At 33.7% G+C, this 16,746-nt stretch overlaps 1 protein-coding gene across 2 annotated transcripts in view; it reads left to right on the top strand.

Moving 5' to 3' along the window:
• Positions 1 to 16,746, top strand: part of NCKAP1 (NCK associated protein 1) — a 113,257-nt gene that overhangs the window by 56,573 nt on the left and 39,938 nt on the right. For both annotated transcript variants that reach the window (XM_004032918.5, XM_004032919.5), the window contains 4 exons: positions 633 to 765; positions 3,077 to 3,158; positions 5,040 to 5,098; positions 14,323 to 14,468. In XM_004032918.5, the coding sequence (XP_004032966.1) occupies positions 633 to 765; positions 3,077 to 3,158; positions 5,040 to 5,098; positions 14,323 to 14,468 (420 nt within the window). The remainder of the gene's footprint in view (positions 1 to 632; positions 766 to 3,076; positions 3,159 to 5,039; positions 5,099 to 14,322; positions 14,469 to 16,746) is intronic.

Raw genomic sequence — 16,746 nt, 5'->3', positions numbered from 1 at the left:
TCTTGCTAATCCTCTTTTATGTGAGATTTTTTGATGATGTATTTATAACATGTCCTGTTTATTTTTTTAATTTAATTTTTTTTTTTTTTTTTTTTTTTTGAGACGGAGTTTTACTCTGTCACCCAGGCTGGAGTGCAGTGATGCCATCTTGCCTCACTGCAACCTCAACCTCCTGGGTTCAAGCGATTCTCCTGTCTCAGCCTCCCAAGTAGCTGGGATTACAGGCACCCACCACCATGCCCAGCTAACTTTTGTATTTTTAGTAGAGATGGGATTTTACCATGTTGGCCAGACTGGTCTTGAACCCCTGACCTCATGTGATCAGCCTGCTTTGGCCTCCCAAAGTGCTGTAATTACAGTCGTGAGCCACTGTGCCCGGCCCTGCTTATTTTCAGTTTGGATTTTCTGCTATCGATTTTTAGCCTTAACTTTTTTTCTTTCTTCTTTTTTTCTTTGCTTTCCATGATTTCTTTATTCATGAAATGATTTAAAAAGGAAGTAATTGACATTAAGTATTAAACAATGCCCTTTATAAGAAAAATACTTTTAGAAATAAGATTAAGGGCATCTAATATATTCTTTAATAATGATGAATTTATTATTTGAATATTTTTCTTGAAATTTTAAAAAAGGCACATTGCTGAATTAATATTTTACATGGAGGAACTTAGAGCACATGTGAGGAAATATGGACCTGTAATGCAGAGGTATTACGTGCAGTACCTTTCTGGCTTTGATGCTGTTGTCCTCAATGAACTCGTGCAGGTAAAAACTATCTCATACTATTTCCCTTTTGTTCCTTCCTTCCCACCTTTGATAGTATTTTATTTGTTTATGAAATATCATGTGCCAAGTGATAAATCATGTTTATATTTTGGAGATCATTACTTAGAAGGGAAGAAACAGTTGTAGTCCAATGTGATAGGTGTTATGCATTAAGTATATATAAAGCTCAGAATGAACACAAGGAAAGACACAATTATTTATCCCGAAGATGGAGGTGTATGCTAACCAAATTACAGAGGGCCTTGGGAAAGAGGAGGTTAGTCATAAATCAGGTGTACTACTTAAAAAGATCACCCCGGTTCAGTGTGGATGATAGATTGCTGGGAACCAAATGAGGAGGCAGAGAGACCAGAAGAAAAATGACTGCAGTAGGCTAGATGAGAGGTGATGAGAGTCTGAACGTGGGCAGTAGCTATGGAGATTCAGAAGAGATGATAGAGACAATATAATTGATAATTAAGTATTAGAGGGAAAGTAGAATAAAAATCTTTTTGAAGAAGATTGTTAGAGGATGGCCAGTAAGTAAAGGTTTTGTATAGACATTCCCATTTAAATGTCCAATTTTTTTTCCTTAACTGGTTTTTAGCCTTTTTTTTGCTTTCCATAATTTATTTATTCAATATCTTTCATCTTTATTTAAATTAAAAAAATTTTTTATTCCAAATAAACTGACTCTAAGGAAATAATATTTTATTTTGCTTCACTTTATAGAATTACATGTTTCAAATAGACTGTAAGCTAATATATAGTATAAAGAAAACAGTTAAGAATCCTCTTTATATAAAGACTACTCTAAAGCTGCTAGTTTTCCAGAGAAATAACCATACTTTGAAGTTCTCATTTTTTTCAAATCAACCTAAAAATATAATAAGGAAAAAAATTGTTCATGTAATTTTTTTTACCTTGAATTATATGCTGTTACAAGCTAGTATTCTAAACTCTATAGTTTATTTCTTCTTTTAGCCACTAGATGGAGCTCAGATACTTCCTTTCTATGGTCATTTAAAAAGGGAACAGAAAACCTGGGGTATTATTGCCTTACTATAATTTTATTGGAATAGTTATTACTTAACAGATAAGCCAGAAGCTTTTGTTACTGTTTATTATTTATTCATACTAGCATACAGTTTAAAAAGTAAACCAGAATTCCTGAATTACTTAATCTATTTTAATATAAAGTGGAGTTTACTTATACTGAGAAGATTAATTCTTAGCATTTCTTCTGGAATTATAGTAATAGTATCGTAGCAGCAGCAATCATACTGATATTAGTAATTGCCAGATTTATTGATAGTGTATCTTACCAAATCTGTAGAAAACCTCTGTGAGAGTGGATATAGTTATCATTATTTGTTGAAGAAGAAATGCCTTATGTAATTTGCTCCTTATCACCAATACAGCGCATAAGTAATAAAGCCAGTAGTCAAACTCAAGTTTTGACTCCAAAGCCTGAGCATTTTACCACCCTCTTCTGTTGCAAAGTATATTCACAATGTTTTTCACCATTTGCTAGCATATAAATTTAGAACTAAGGTTGTAAACCTGTTAGCATAGTTGATTGCAATAGGTGTTAATATTTTATTGTGGTAAAATATATGTAACAAAATTTACCATTTTCATGATTTTTAAGTGTACAGTACACTTGCATCATAAAGTTTTGAAAATGTGTTTTATTTATACTGTTTGTAAGCTAAGCATCCACTTTTTAAAAGGAATTTATTTTTTAGCATCCACTTTAAATTCAGTTTATCAAATATTCATTTTTTAAGCTAGATTGAAAAGGGTTTTTAGGTCTTAATTTTGTTGAGGCCTAACATACACACAACAAAAATCATTCATTTTTATTGCATGTTGTAAATTTTGGTAGCTGTATGCATTTGTGCAACTATTACCATCACCATATTCAAGACAGAACTTTTCCAACACCTTTAAAAGTTTACTTATACACCCTTATGGTACACCTTCATCATTCTTGCATAAGCCCCTGACAGCAACTGGTGTTTGTCACTATACTTTCGCCTTAAAAATACTTTTTCATATAAATTTTCCTATATAGTTTATGAAAAAACTACTTTTTAACACAAAATCATTTATTTTTTATTTCTTTCACTTAATGTAATGGTTTTGAGATTCGTGTTACGGTGTGTGTTAAAATTTCATTTGTTTTTTATTACTGAAAAATATTCCATAGTATGGGTATACCAGTTTGTTTATCCATCCACTAATTGATAGACCTGAGTTGTTTCCCAACTATAGATGTTTTTAACATTACTTTTTGTTTGTTTTTCAGAATCTTTCTGTTTGCCCTGAAGATGAATCAATCATCATGTCCTCTTTTGTTAACACTATGACTTCCCTAAGTGTAAAACAAGGTAATAAGCCTTTTAAATAAAAGCATATTTTCTTCTAATTAGATTTTCAAACTTGATTATTAAGGAGATAATTTACCAATCAATTTGGCTAATGATCTATTATCTTTTATCTTAATTTTGTTCTCTGAAGCAAAGATTTCCAAAATGGGTTTGTGATTCTATTTACAAAAATAATAATTACAGTTTTATATTTCTAATTATTAAGCAGGAAAAAAAGCATTTTGTAACAAAAACAATAAAACATTTGCATTTTGTAGCAAATCATATATTTGGTCCAAGCATACCAATAACAATATTTAATGCCATTTATAAAATGTTTAGTCTGTGCCAGGCACTTTACATGTATATTATCCCATTTACTCCACATTCTTTTTTCAACACTGTTATTACTTTTGACAGATTTGGAAACTCTGGGTTTGAGGGTTAACCTCGCAGTTACTAAACATAATTTGCCAAGCTCTAATAGCTATTAAGCAAGAGTAGGAATTTGAGCTCAAATCTGTCAGTCTCAAAAATTGATGTCATATAATCACCTTGCCATTATGTGACACTCCATTCTAGTGGATCGATAGTGTGTTTTAGTTTTATAGTCTTTTAATAAAGGATATCAGAAACCTTGAAAACTTCTGAGTAATAAATGTATAAACATTTTTCTTAGTTCAATCTTTATTGCTACCACATCTAAGTAATGAAACTAAAATAATTTTTTCTGGTGATATTTGGTTTATATAGAGTTATTCTGTGGAACTTCAGCATGCTGTCCAAAGTTTCTATTCGTAGGATCTCTCAAATTCTATTCAAACTCCTGTAAATTGACATGTAAGCACACCAAGAATCAGAGAGCTTAGGAGAAAAGCCTTTACTTCCCTTAGCACAACTGTCTCCTTTATCATCATCTTTACAGGATTTGAGAATTGTTTCACTGTCTTCACTCTTTAATTTTAAAATGTTTTTATTTTTTAATTGTAAAATACACATAAAATTGGCCATCTTAACCATTTTTGAGTGTATAGTTCAGTAGTGTTAAGTATATTCATATTGTTGTACAACCAATCTCCAAAACATTTTCATCTTGCAAAACAAATTCTTTTAATGATTATTGAACAACAGTGCGCCATTTCCCTTTCCTGCTAGCCCCTGGCAACCTCCATTCAACCTTCTGTTTCTGTGAGCATGACTGCTCTAGATACCTCATATAAGTGGAATCACAGAGTATTTGTCTTGCTGTGACTGGCTAATTTCACTATGCTTAATGTCCTCAAGTTCAGCCATAGTAGCATGTGTCAGAATTTCCTTTCTTTTTTAGCAGAATAATAGTCCATGATATTTATTTATTTTATTTTTGAGACCCAGTCCCACTCTGTTGCCCAGGCTGGAGTGCTGTGGTGCAGTCTCGGCTCACTTCAACCTTTGCCTCCCAGGTTCAAGCAATTGTCCCACCTTAGTCTCCCGAGTAGCTGGGACTACAGGCACACACCACCACACCCAGCTAATTTTTGTATTTTTAGTAGAGATGGGGTTTCACTACGTTGGCCAGGCTAGTCTCAAACTCCTGACCCTTAGGTGACCCACCTGCCTCAGCCTCCCAAAGTGCTGGGATTATAGCCATGAGACACTGCTCCCGGCCTCCACTGTATTTAGATACTACATTTTGTTTATTCATTCATCTATCAATGGAAATTTAAGTTGCTTCTACCTTTGACTGTTTGAATAATTCTTCTGTGAACATGGGTGTACATATATCTCTTTAAGACCTTGGCTTTAATTCTTTTAGGTATACTCAGAAGTAGAATTGTCTTAGCTCTTAAAATTTAAAATGTGCTTATAGATTGTGAAAACATTAATTTGCTTTGTAATCTTTTTTTTTTTCTATTACTACAGTTGAAGATGGGGAAGTATTTGATTTCAGAGGAATGAGATTAGATTGGTTTAGGTTACAGGTAAGAATAACCTTTTGTTGTCATTCTGTTTTGTTATTTTAGTTAACATGAAAAATTTTGTAACAACTATAAAATATTCATTGTTATATACCTATTGAAAATATTTCTTTTGTATAATTAACCATAAAAGAAACATTTTGTACTAATTATTAAAGTTGGATAAATATATTAATAACTTAAGCCAATATATGAGTTTTTGAATAGATTATTACAATTTTAAAATATCTAAAAATTTAAATCCCAGTCTCTCTCTTGATTATCCTGATTCAAATATTTAATTCTAAAGTGAAAGCACAAAATATTTTCTGAGAAAATATTTAAAATCTACTGTGGGCATCAGCAAACTTTTTCTAATAAAGAAACAGCTGCTAAAAAATTTTAGGCTTGCAGCCATATAGTCTCCGTCATCATGATTGCACTCTGCGATTGCAGTGTGAGAGCACCTATAGACAATACATAACTTAATGGGCATGACTGTATTCCAGTAAAACTATTTATAAAAACAAGCAGGTAGCCCACAGGCCATAGTTTACCACCACGATCTATACCAAAAACTTACATTTGCTGAAAAACAAATAAATATTATTAGACTTAGAGTGTTCATTTAATATGTAAGTCTCATATAAATAGTTCCTAAAGGCGTTAAGAATGCAAGCCTAACACCTTGGGGTATACTGTAACCTTAATGATAAAAATTAGTTGCCCTGTAAATATTTTAAGTAATTATGGGAAAATGGCCCAGTGTTCTCAATAATGTGCATGTTTTAAAAATCCATATATTGTTAAATGATAATAGTCATTATATCGTAATATAGTCATTTGACTCATTGTGAAGTCAAAACATTCAGTTTTCCCCTTTCCCAGTTTCATTCTCCAGAAATACTCACTTTTAATAACTGGCCTATATTTTTTTAGATGTTCAAACAAGTAAATTAGATAGTACTATGTACTGTTTTGCTATTTATTTTTGTCTTTTTAAAAAAATATTTACTTATTTATTTATGTTTTAGAGGCAGGGTCTTGCCCTGTCACCCAGGCTAGAGTGCAGTGGTATGGTTATAGCTCACTGTAACCTCAGGCTCGTATGTTCAGGCAGTGCTCCCACATCAGCCTCCTGAATGGCTGGGACTATAGGTGCAAGCCACCACACCCAGCTAATTAAAAAAAAATTTTAGAGACTGAATCTTGCTATGTTGTCCAGGCTGATCTCAGACTCCTGGCCTTGGTGATCTTCTCACCTCAGCCTCCCAAAGTGCTGGGATTACAGGCATGAGCCACAGTGCCTGGCCTGTTTTGCTATTAAAAATAAATAAATAAAATTTCTATTTGTTTAATTAAAAAGAGAAAATATAAGAAGTATTTTTTTGTGGAAGCTATTTTTAGATGGATACAGTCTCAGGAATGACTCTCAGGATGACCATACTTTTCTGGCAGTCTGCTTAGTACTCTCAGGTGCTTTTGCTTTTCTTAGGTTCTTTCCTTCCAACCTCAAAATGCATGAGCACTTTTCTCTTTTTTGTTCTATATTCTCTAGGGAGCTTATTTTTAGAAATGAAGACTTTTATAAATAAAAGCATTAAATACCTTACCAGTTAGTGGGAGATCAGGGAAGTACACTTGAAATACCAACATCCCAAAATGTTAAATGTGTATATATTATAGGTTATTTTCTTATTACAAATAAACTTTTAAAATTGACACCTCTTTGTTTTTAAAAAGGCAGTGAAACAATACGAAAGTAGAACTTGTAATGTAAAAAAAGAAGTGGAATTTCCTCTGCCAAAGGATATACATGTTTAAAACTTTGAAAGTCATTGTCACAAAGCTTGAACTGCTTCAATCTCCTGTTCTCGGTTTATAGGAATGCCTAAACCAGTACTTGGGCTCAGAGAATTTTAGAGATTCAGATGCATTTCAGATGCACCTTTACATTTGAGTTATTCATGTGAGAATTTTAGCCTTTTTCAATCACAGCAAAATAAAAAGCATTGAGTGAACATGAAGAATGTAGACCTGATTATTCCTATGTGTAGATTTTTAAAGTTTTGTAAGATTTTTATAAGAGCATTATTAGCTAGCTATCTGATTTTTTTTCATGTAATCTATACCTACTTGTGTTAGTTTCCTAGGGCTGCCATAACAAAGTACCAACTAGATGGCTTAAACAATAGAAATGTATTATTTCGTAGTTCTGAAGGCTGGCAGTCTGAAAGCAAGGTGTTGGCAGGGTTGGTTTGTTTCAAGAACTGTAAGGGAGAACCTCTTCCATCTCCCTCTCCTAGCTTCTGGTGATTTGCTGGTAATCTTTGTTGTTCCTTGCTTGTAGTTGCATTACTCTAACGGCATTCTCCCTGTGTTTCTTCACATCATTTTTCCTCTTTGCATATTTCATGTTCAAATTTTCCCTTTTTATAGGGCTACCAGTTATATTTGATTAGGTCCCATTCAAATGACCTCATTTTTATGTGCTTAGTTAGCTCTGGAAAGACCCTAATTCCAAATAAGGTCACATTCTGAGGTACTGGGGGTTAGGATTTAGGCACATCTTTTTTTCGGGGATACACATTGCTGTTAACCACGTTTAGAACATGCAGTCACTCAGACCCTTTCTACTGCATACAGACCCCCCTTTTTTTTTTTTTTTTTTTTTTTTTTTTTTTAGTGATAACAGGACAATGCATACAAAGGAAGGAAAGAATGGGACATAACACTAAGCGAGAGAAGTGTTCACTAGAAGTAGAGAACACAAGTGCAAGGTAGCAGGCAAGGTCCAGAATCTAGAAGGTTTACATAGGTGTTGAAAAGCAGCTCAAAGGTGAAAGTTCCAAGCCTACAGATTAGACTGTAGGATACAGAAGATAAAATACTGAGCAGTATTATATAATCTGTAGAAAAATAGCACATTCATCTTTTGAGGATTTTATAATCTAGCTATGGAGACAAAGCATAAAAAATGTAAAAAATAGCAGCTGAAAATCTGAAAGATTAAGAGATGTCATAGACAGAGTATGTTTATCAGTTAATTTCAGTCTTAGAAGGGATAAAGCATTTTTCAAGTTAAAATTGCTTTGAATAGGAAAAAGAAAAGGACAAACGATGAGTAAAGAGCAAGTAAAGAGACTTTTGAGTATAAAGTATTACTGTAAGAAGGGGAAAATATTCACAAGAACTATGAATGATCTGACTTTGATCACTGACCTTTGGTTTCAGGTAGAAGTGCAAGAATTGTTAGGTAAAAGCACATGGCCAGAGAGTGGTGAAGAGTTCTATAGATAGCCAGTAGTGGTTGAGTAGAGCAGACCAGAAGAGTAAGCCTTTAGGAGAATTTTAGTAGTGTACTTTGTGCCTTCACTGGTGTCCTATTTAGTTTGGTTCTAAGGTCATTGCTTTTTTATAGGTCACTTTCATCTTTCTCTGCCCTTTTCTTACTTACTCTTAAGAATTCTCTTTGTATTTTTGTCATTCTTTTCTACTTCCTAAGTGATCTCATTCTGTTGTATATTCCATCAGTCCCTTAAGCATTTTTAGTTGCTCTTTCAAATATCTTTTCTCGTCTGTCTTCTAATTTATTCAAGTTGTTCATATTCTTTTACTTAAATCTATTCTTTTTTAGTAACATGTTTCTCCCCCCATTGTTGTCAAGCAGTTAAATCACTATCTTGTTTTGTTACCATCCATTTCTTCTGAATTTGTTTTCACAATGTTATTTAAATTCTGATTTAATTTTTTAATTTTAAATTTTTATGAATACATAATAGTTGTACATATTTATGGGGTGCATGTGATATTTTGATATAAGCATACAGTGTATAATGAACAAATCTGGGTAGTGGGAATATTTCATCACCTCAAACACATATCATCATATTGGAAACATTCCAAATCTACTCTTCTGGTTATTTTGAAAGATGCAGAAAATTATTAACTATAGTTGCCCCATTGTGCTATACTAGTTCTTATTCCTCCTAACTGTTCTTTTGTACCCATTAACCAATCCTTCTTTATTCCCACTTCCTACCTTCCCTACTCAGCCTCTTATAACCATCATACTATTCTCTGCGTCCATGAGATCAATTTATTTAGCATCCACTTAGGAGTAAGAACATGTGGCATTTGTTTTTCTGTGCCTGGCTTATTTCACTTAACATAATTTCTTCCAGTTCCGTCTGTGTTGTTGCAACAGACAGGATTTCATTTTTTATGGCATAATAATATTCCATTGTATATATATTTACCATTTATCTATTGATAGACACTTGGGTTGGGTTCCATATCTTGACGATCGTGAATATTGCTGCAATAAACATGGGAGTGCAAATACTTCTTCAGTATGTTGATTTCCTCTCTTTTGGATATATACCCAGCAGTGTGATTGCTGGATCTATTTTCAAATTTTTGAGGAACCTCAGACACTACTGTTTTCAATAGCGGCTCTACTAATTCACATTCCCACCTGCAGTATATGAGAGTTCCGCTGTCTCCACATCCTCATTAGCATTTATTTTCTGTTTTTTGATAATAGCCATTTTAACTGGGGTGAGATGATGTCTCATTGTGGTTTTAATTTGCATTTCTCTGATGGGGAGCGGTTTAAAAATATATCTGTTGGCCACCTGTATGTCTTCTTTTGAGAAATGTCTAGCTCTTTTGCCCATTTTTTAAATCAGTTTTTTTTCTATTAAGCTGTTTGAGTTCCTTATATATTCTGATTGTTAATGCCTTGTCTGTTGAATAGTTTGTAGATATTTTCTCTCATTCTATAGGTTGTCTCTTCACTGTGCTGATTGTTTCCTTCTTTGTTGTGCAGGAGCTTTTTAGCTTAATGTGATCCTATTTATCCATTTTTTTGCTTTTGTTCACTGTGGCTTTTGAGGTCTAACTCAAGAAATCTTTGACCAGACCAATATTCTGGCATGTTTCACCAGTGTTTTCTTCTAGTAGTGTCGTAGTTTCAGGTCTTACATTTAAGTCTTTAATTCATTTTGATTTGATTTTTTTATATGATGAGAGATAGAGGTCTAGTTTCATTCCTTTACATGTGGATATCCAGTTTTCTCAGCACAATTTATTGAAGAGACTGTCCTTTCCCCAATGTATATTCTTGGCACTTTCGTTGGAAATGAGCTAATAGTAAATGTGTGGATTTATTTCTGGGTTCTGTGTTCCGTTTCATTGATATTTGTATCTGCTTTTATGCCAACACCATACTGTTTTGATTACTATAGCTTTGTAGTAGATTTTGCGATCAGTAATGTGATTCCTCCTGCTTTGTACTTTTTGGATTGTACTTTTCAGGATTGATTTGGCTCTTCTAGTTTTTTTGTTGTTGTTGTTTGTTCCATATGAATTTTAGGATTTATTTTTTCTGTTTCTGTAAAGAATGTCATTGGTATTTAGATAGATAGTTCATTGAATCTGTAGATCACTTTGGGTGGTATGTTTGGCAATATCAATTCTTCCAATTCATGAACATGAGATATCTTTTTATCTCTTTGTGTCTTCTTCGATTTCCTTCATCAGTGTTTATAGCTTTCATTGTAGAGATCTTTCACTTTTTGTTTAAGTTTGTTCATAGGCTTTTTTTTTGGTAGCTATTGTAAATGAGATTTCTTGATTTCTTTTTCAGTGTGTTTGCTGTTGACACATGGAAATGCCTCTGATTTTTGTATGTTGAGTTTATGTCATGAAACTGAATTGGTTGGTCAGTTTTAATAGAGTCTTTAGGTTTTTGTAAATATAATATCATATTTTCTTCAGATAAGGACAATTTGATGACTTCTTTTCAAGTTTGCATGCCTTTTATTTATGTCTTTTGTCTAATTGCTTTGGCTAGGACTTCCAGTCCTGTGTTGAATAAAAGTGTTGAAAGCAGGCATCCTTGTATTGTTCCAAATCTCAGGAAATGCTTTCAGTTTTCCCTGATTCAGTGTATTGCTAGCTGCGGGTTCATCATCTATGGCCTTTATTGTTTTCTTCCATACCTAGTTTGTTAAGAGGTATGTTTTCTTCCATACCTAGTTTTTTAAGAGCTATGTTTTCTTCCATACCTAGTTTGTTAAGAGTTTTTATTATGAAGAGATGTTGAATTTTATTGAATGCATTTTCAGCATCTGTTAAAATTATACAGTTTTGTCCTTATTCATGTGCATATGTTGAACCATCTTGTATTTATCTAACTGGATCATGATCTGTTCAGTGTGTTGTTGAATTCTGTGTGCTAGTATTTTGTTCAGCATTTTTGCATCTATGTTCATAAGTGATGATGGCCTGTAGTTTCTTTTCCTGTAGTTTTGTGTCTTTGTCTGGTTTTGGTATCAGGGTAATGCTGGCCTCATAGAATGCGTATTTGAAAGTATTCCTTCCTCCTCAATTATTTGGAACAGTTTGAGTAGAATTGGTATTAGTTCTTTAAATATTTGCTGGAATTCAGCAGTGAAACCATCAGGTCCCAGGCTTTTCTCTCATGGGAGACTTTTTATTACTGCTTCTATCTCATTACTTATTACTGGTCCTTTCAGGTTTTCTGTTTCTTCTTGGTAGGATGTATGTGTCTAGGAATGTATCCATTTCATGTCGGTTTTCCAGTTCTTTGACATATAGTTGCTCATAATCTCTGATCCTTGGAAGTTTTTGCTATCAGTTGTAATGTCTTCTTTTCTATTTCTGATTTTTTGGGGGTCTTCTTTCTTTTTTTCTTAATTTAGCTAAAGATTTGTCAATTTTATTTTTCCAAAGAACTTTTTATTTTGTTGATCTTTTGTATTCTTTTTAGTCTGAATTTTTTTTATTTCTGCTCCGATCTTTATTACTTATCTCCTTCTGCTAACTTTGGATTTGGTTTATTCTTGCTTTTCTAGTTCTTTAAGGTACATTATTAGGTTATTTGGTCTTTCTGCTTTATTAATATAGGTGTTTATTGCTATAAACTTTCCTCTTACTACTGCTTTTGCTGTATCCCATAGGTTTTGGTATATCATGTTTCTGTTTTTATTTCTTTCAATAAATGTTTTATGTCCTTAATTTCTACATTGTTCAGGAGCATATTGTTTAATTTCCATATGTTAGTTTCCGAAGTTAAAGGTACATTATTAGGTTATTTGGTCTTTCTGCTTTATTAATATGAGTGTTTATTGCTATAAACTTTCCTCTTAACTACTGTTTTGCTGTATTTCATAGGTTTTGGTATATCGTGTTTCTATTTTTATGTGTTTCAATAAATTTTTTATTCTTAATTTCTACATTGTTCAGGAGCATATCGTTTAATTTCCATGTGTTAGTTTCCGAAGTTCCTCTTGTTGATTTCTAGTTTTATTGCACTGTGGTCAGAGAAGATACTTGATATGATTTCAATTTTTTGAATTTGTTGAACTTTGTTTTGTGGCCTAACATATGGTCTCTCCTGGGGAATATCCCATGTTCTGATGAGAAGAATAAATTCTGCTTTTTGAAAATGTGGGACAGTTAATGGAACTCTTTATTGAATTCATGGCCACAGCTATAGCTAATTCCTGTTTATACTCTAAAGCTGATAAATGGTAAGTAAAACTCCTTAGGCTTAGTTTGTGATAAATGTCAAGTATATTTTGTCATCAGAATATTGATATCATTCTTCCTCATTCCTTCTTCTTTTCTGGTAGACAAAAAAACAAAATACAAAAGTCTCCTTTGTGGTGTCACTGTCTCATTGAATAGTAACATCATCCACCTATTGGTCCCTTGCCATGGTAGGGTTTGAGGTTTAATTTTTATCCTACTTACAAGGTGGTAATTTACTCTCTTACTATTTCATGGATGCTGGCAAGAAGATATGGAGCTCCTGGGTCAGTGACAAAAGACAAAAGACTTCATTCACTGCACAGAAAGCAGCATAGGCATCAGCATATATGCATTATTTCTGCTATTTCCCTAAGCTCTGCAGGTGTGGTACAGAGGAGCCAAAATGAATTCTGTGCATGCAGTCTGTTTGTGTTGCAGATAAGGAACACTAAATTTGAGGAACCCTCTATTTTATCATCAGCCGTAAGCATACTTGCTCTTTGTTCCAAGGGAGACATTACCTCATCCCTCAAATTTGATAGCTGCAAGTACAACCCTAAGAAATGGCCTAGAGAATGAGTGGCTCAGGCCTTGCCTTCTTGACATACCCAGCAAGATGTGTGGGAGCATGAGACCCATGCAGGAGTATCTCCCAACAGCCAAAATCCTGACCATCATCTATAATTCTATTTCCCACTATATCTAATTATTTCCCAGAGTAAACTCTTTTAAACTACCATTACTCAAAACTAGACCATTGTAATGCCGTCTTATTGCCACTACTGACTTCTAATAGATTTCTGCTTCCTTTCCCTTCCCAGTCATGCTTCCCTATTTTCCTCACTATACAGAGTAATCTTTCTAAAACAAAAACTGGCCACCACATAGAACCCTTAGTGCTTCACTAAAAAGTTTAAATTCTTTAACGTGGTATACAGGCTGTTCACGATCTGGTTGAATCTCATGTTTTACTATTTCCCTTCTCTTCTTTGCACTCAAACTCTAGCCGTAACAAACAGTATTTATTCTGTAGGCATCCCTTCTATTCTTATTCTCTGCCCTTCTGAAATGTCCCCTATCCATGGACATGATCTGCTTTTTGTGATTTGGTGTCCCAGTTATAGAATTTTTTTCCCCACAACCTATCTTAATGATTTTCTTTGAGTTCTATCACTTTTTTGGCCAAACGACACCAATTTTTACTATCTTCAGTACTTTTCTAGAATTTGTCAAATTAATACAGTGTATTATATGATCCAGTTTTTAGTGAATCAGTATACTCTAAAACCTCGTTGAATCAACATGTGCAGTACTTAGTTTTATCTGATTGCTTCCTGTGTGTGTTTTGTCTCTTAAATTAGGTCGAAGATTTCTTTCGGTATGGTTAATATGACAATTAATTGTTTTACACTTTTGATATTGTAACTTCAGTTCCTTTGAGGTTCAGTGTGAATGACTCATATATTAGACACTGTTTTATGGACATTAGTATTTCAGTTTACTAAATAAATTCTTGATAGGAATTTCAAGGTAGGGTCACTACAGACAACTAACACAATAGATGTTACTGTCAGTGTCACAGTAGATAGTTTAAATATCTTTCAATGATGCTTTTCCCCCTGTAAAATGACAAGTCCAAAGTCATTTATGTTTACCTAAACTACTTTTGTTTTTTCTGTGCTTTATAGGCATATACTAGTGTCTCAAAGGCTTCACTTGGCCTTGCAGATCACAGAGAACTTGGAAAGATGATGAATACAATAATTTTTCACACAAAAATGGTAGATTCCTTGGTGGAAATGTTGGTGGAAACATCAGATCTCTCCATATTTTGGTATGTTGTAATTTTCTCTAAATCTGGATTTGAAAGTTTTAGTATGTGATATATGTTTCTTGATTATTTTTGTGTTAGCATAGTCCTTAAGACAGTTCAGTAATAGACCCTTAAGAATAAAGGGAATAGTGGACTTTTATTAAAATGTGCCAACAAAAAGTTTAACCAAATAGGGATTTTATGTCTATTTTTAATTCTCTAAAAGAGCAACTTACTGATGTGACTTTTATTTCTTACATTTTTTTGAGGAGTTGAAAACAGTCACTCCAAATAACCTTGAGGCCCTTCTTTGCATGATTAAACTAAAGGGAAAGAAATGTTGTAGATCAAGGTCAAATAGAGCTCAGTGTTGGAAATTAAATGCCTGGTAACTTCACTTCTATGATGTTAAATTAAACATTAATATGAAGATGATGTGGTGACTACCTCCTGCATTGTGCTTCATTCTCTTTTTCTGTTAGAGTCTTTTTGTTATACTTAGTTTATTTTTCTTCCCTCTCTTCCTCCCAGAAAATGTGGTCCTTAATGGCTATAATTTGTTTTGTTAGTGTCTGTCATAGTAGTTGTTTAATAAATCTTTGAATGAATAAGTCAACTTGGTTGTGATCAGATTAATAAACAGTGTGGTGGCCAGGCGCGGTGGCTCACGCCTATAATCCCAACACTTGGGAGGCCGAGGTGGGTGAATCACCTGAGGTCAGGAGTTTGAGACCAGCCTGGTCAACATAGTGAAACCCCATCTCTACTGAAAATACAAAAATTAGTCGGACGTGGTGGTGTGTGCCTGTAGTCCCAGCTACTTGGGAGGCTTGAAGCAGGAGAATCGCCTGAACCTGGGAGGCGGAGGTTGCAGTGAGCCGAGATCACGCCACTGCACTCCAGTCTCGGTGACAGAGTGAGACTGTCTCATAAATAAATAAATACATAACAGTGGGGTTAGGATTCAAACTCAAGTATTCTCTCCTCAAGCTGTATAATATCAACTCTATTTTCTGCTTCTTGGCCCTTTTTTTCCTTTAGGGAAGAGGACTGGAATAACCTAGTATGTCTCTTGATTTCTAAAATGCTGAAATGATCTCAGTGGATAGTGATAGTAGATTCTATGTATTGGATGGAGATCATCATGAAAAGCTTCTCACTGCATTTCTTTTGGAAAATAGTATAATCTGTGTTGATTTTGGCAGTTTGTTAGGAAAGCTTGAATTAGTATTGCAGAAGAAATTCAAATCACCAGGTAGAGAAACCATGCCTCTTAAAGGAAATAATGAAACACATTAGGAAGTATACTTTTTAGATTTAGACACATCACAGGTCAAATTTGCAAGAATTTTTAAGATTATTTGGAGCCCAGGACTACTGTCTATCTGGCACAAAGTCTACCTTAGGTAGAACATGAAACATTATATGTTTAGATATTTTCAGCTATGCAAAGGATCCTATTCCAAAAGAAGAATACAACAATTAGAAAGTCGTATCCCCTTTCTTGGAAATAAAAGCACTTTGAATAATGTTTGAAATTTGTAATTTTCAGTCATACCTGAATTTTATTTATATTTTTTCATAGTTGCATTCTATTTTTGCCTGTCACATCCAAAATAAAGAAATGTTTACTACTTCTGTTTGTCTTATTACTCTAAGATATATAGTGTTTTATTGACTCACATTCTTTTACATTTAGATTTAACATCTTTAAATGTGGATGCAAATTAAAACTGCTGGCAGGCTGGGTGCCATGGCTCACACCCGCAATTTCAGCACCATGGGAGGCCGAGATGGAGGATTGCTTGTGCCCAAGAGGTTAAGGATGCAGTGAACTGTGATTGTGCCACTGCATTCCAGCCTGGGCAACAAAGTGTCCCCCATCTAAAAAAAGTTAAAAAAAAAAATAAAATTGATGGCGTGTGATTATTTAATTGGCAATGTTTTTTTTTTAGTGGTTCATAAAATAATATTTCTCTTTTTTTTAATTTATTTTTTAAAAATAGAGACAGGGTTTCGCCACATTGCCTGGGCTGCTCTCAAACTCCTGGGCTCCAGTGATCCACCTGCCTTGGCCTCCCAAAGTGCTGAGATTATAGGTGTGAGCCACCACACCGAGCCATAATAATGGTATTTTTTCCTATTTATAGTGACTTAGCTTTGATGAAATTTGATTATGTAAGAGGCCATAGATTATGGTTTATTATTTTTTAAAATGTTGTTATTGTTATATAAATAATATTTTTATTACTCTGAGATAATTATTGGTGTGTAAAAGATACTTTGGGGGAAAAATATT

Source organism: Gorilla gorilla, chromosome 11 (assembly GCF_029281585.2).
Source record: "Gorilla gorilla gorilla isolate KB3781 chromosome 11, NHGRI_mGorGor1-v2.1_pri, whole genome shotgun sequence".
Taxonomy (NCBI): Eukaryota; Metazoa; Chordata; class Mammalia; order Primates; family Hominidae; genus Gorilla; species Gorilla gorilla.
The sequence above is the reverse complement of the archived record's forward strand: the minus strand, read 5'-3'. Positions and strand labels throughout refer to the sequence as shown.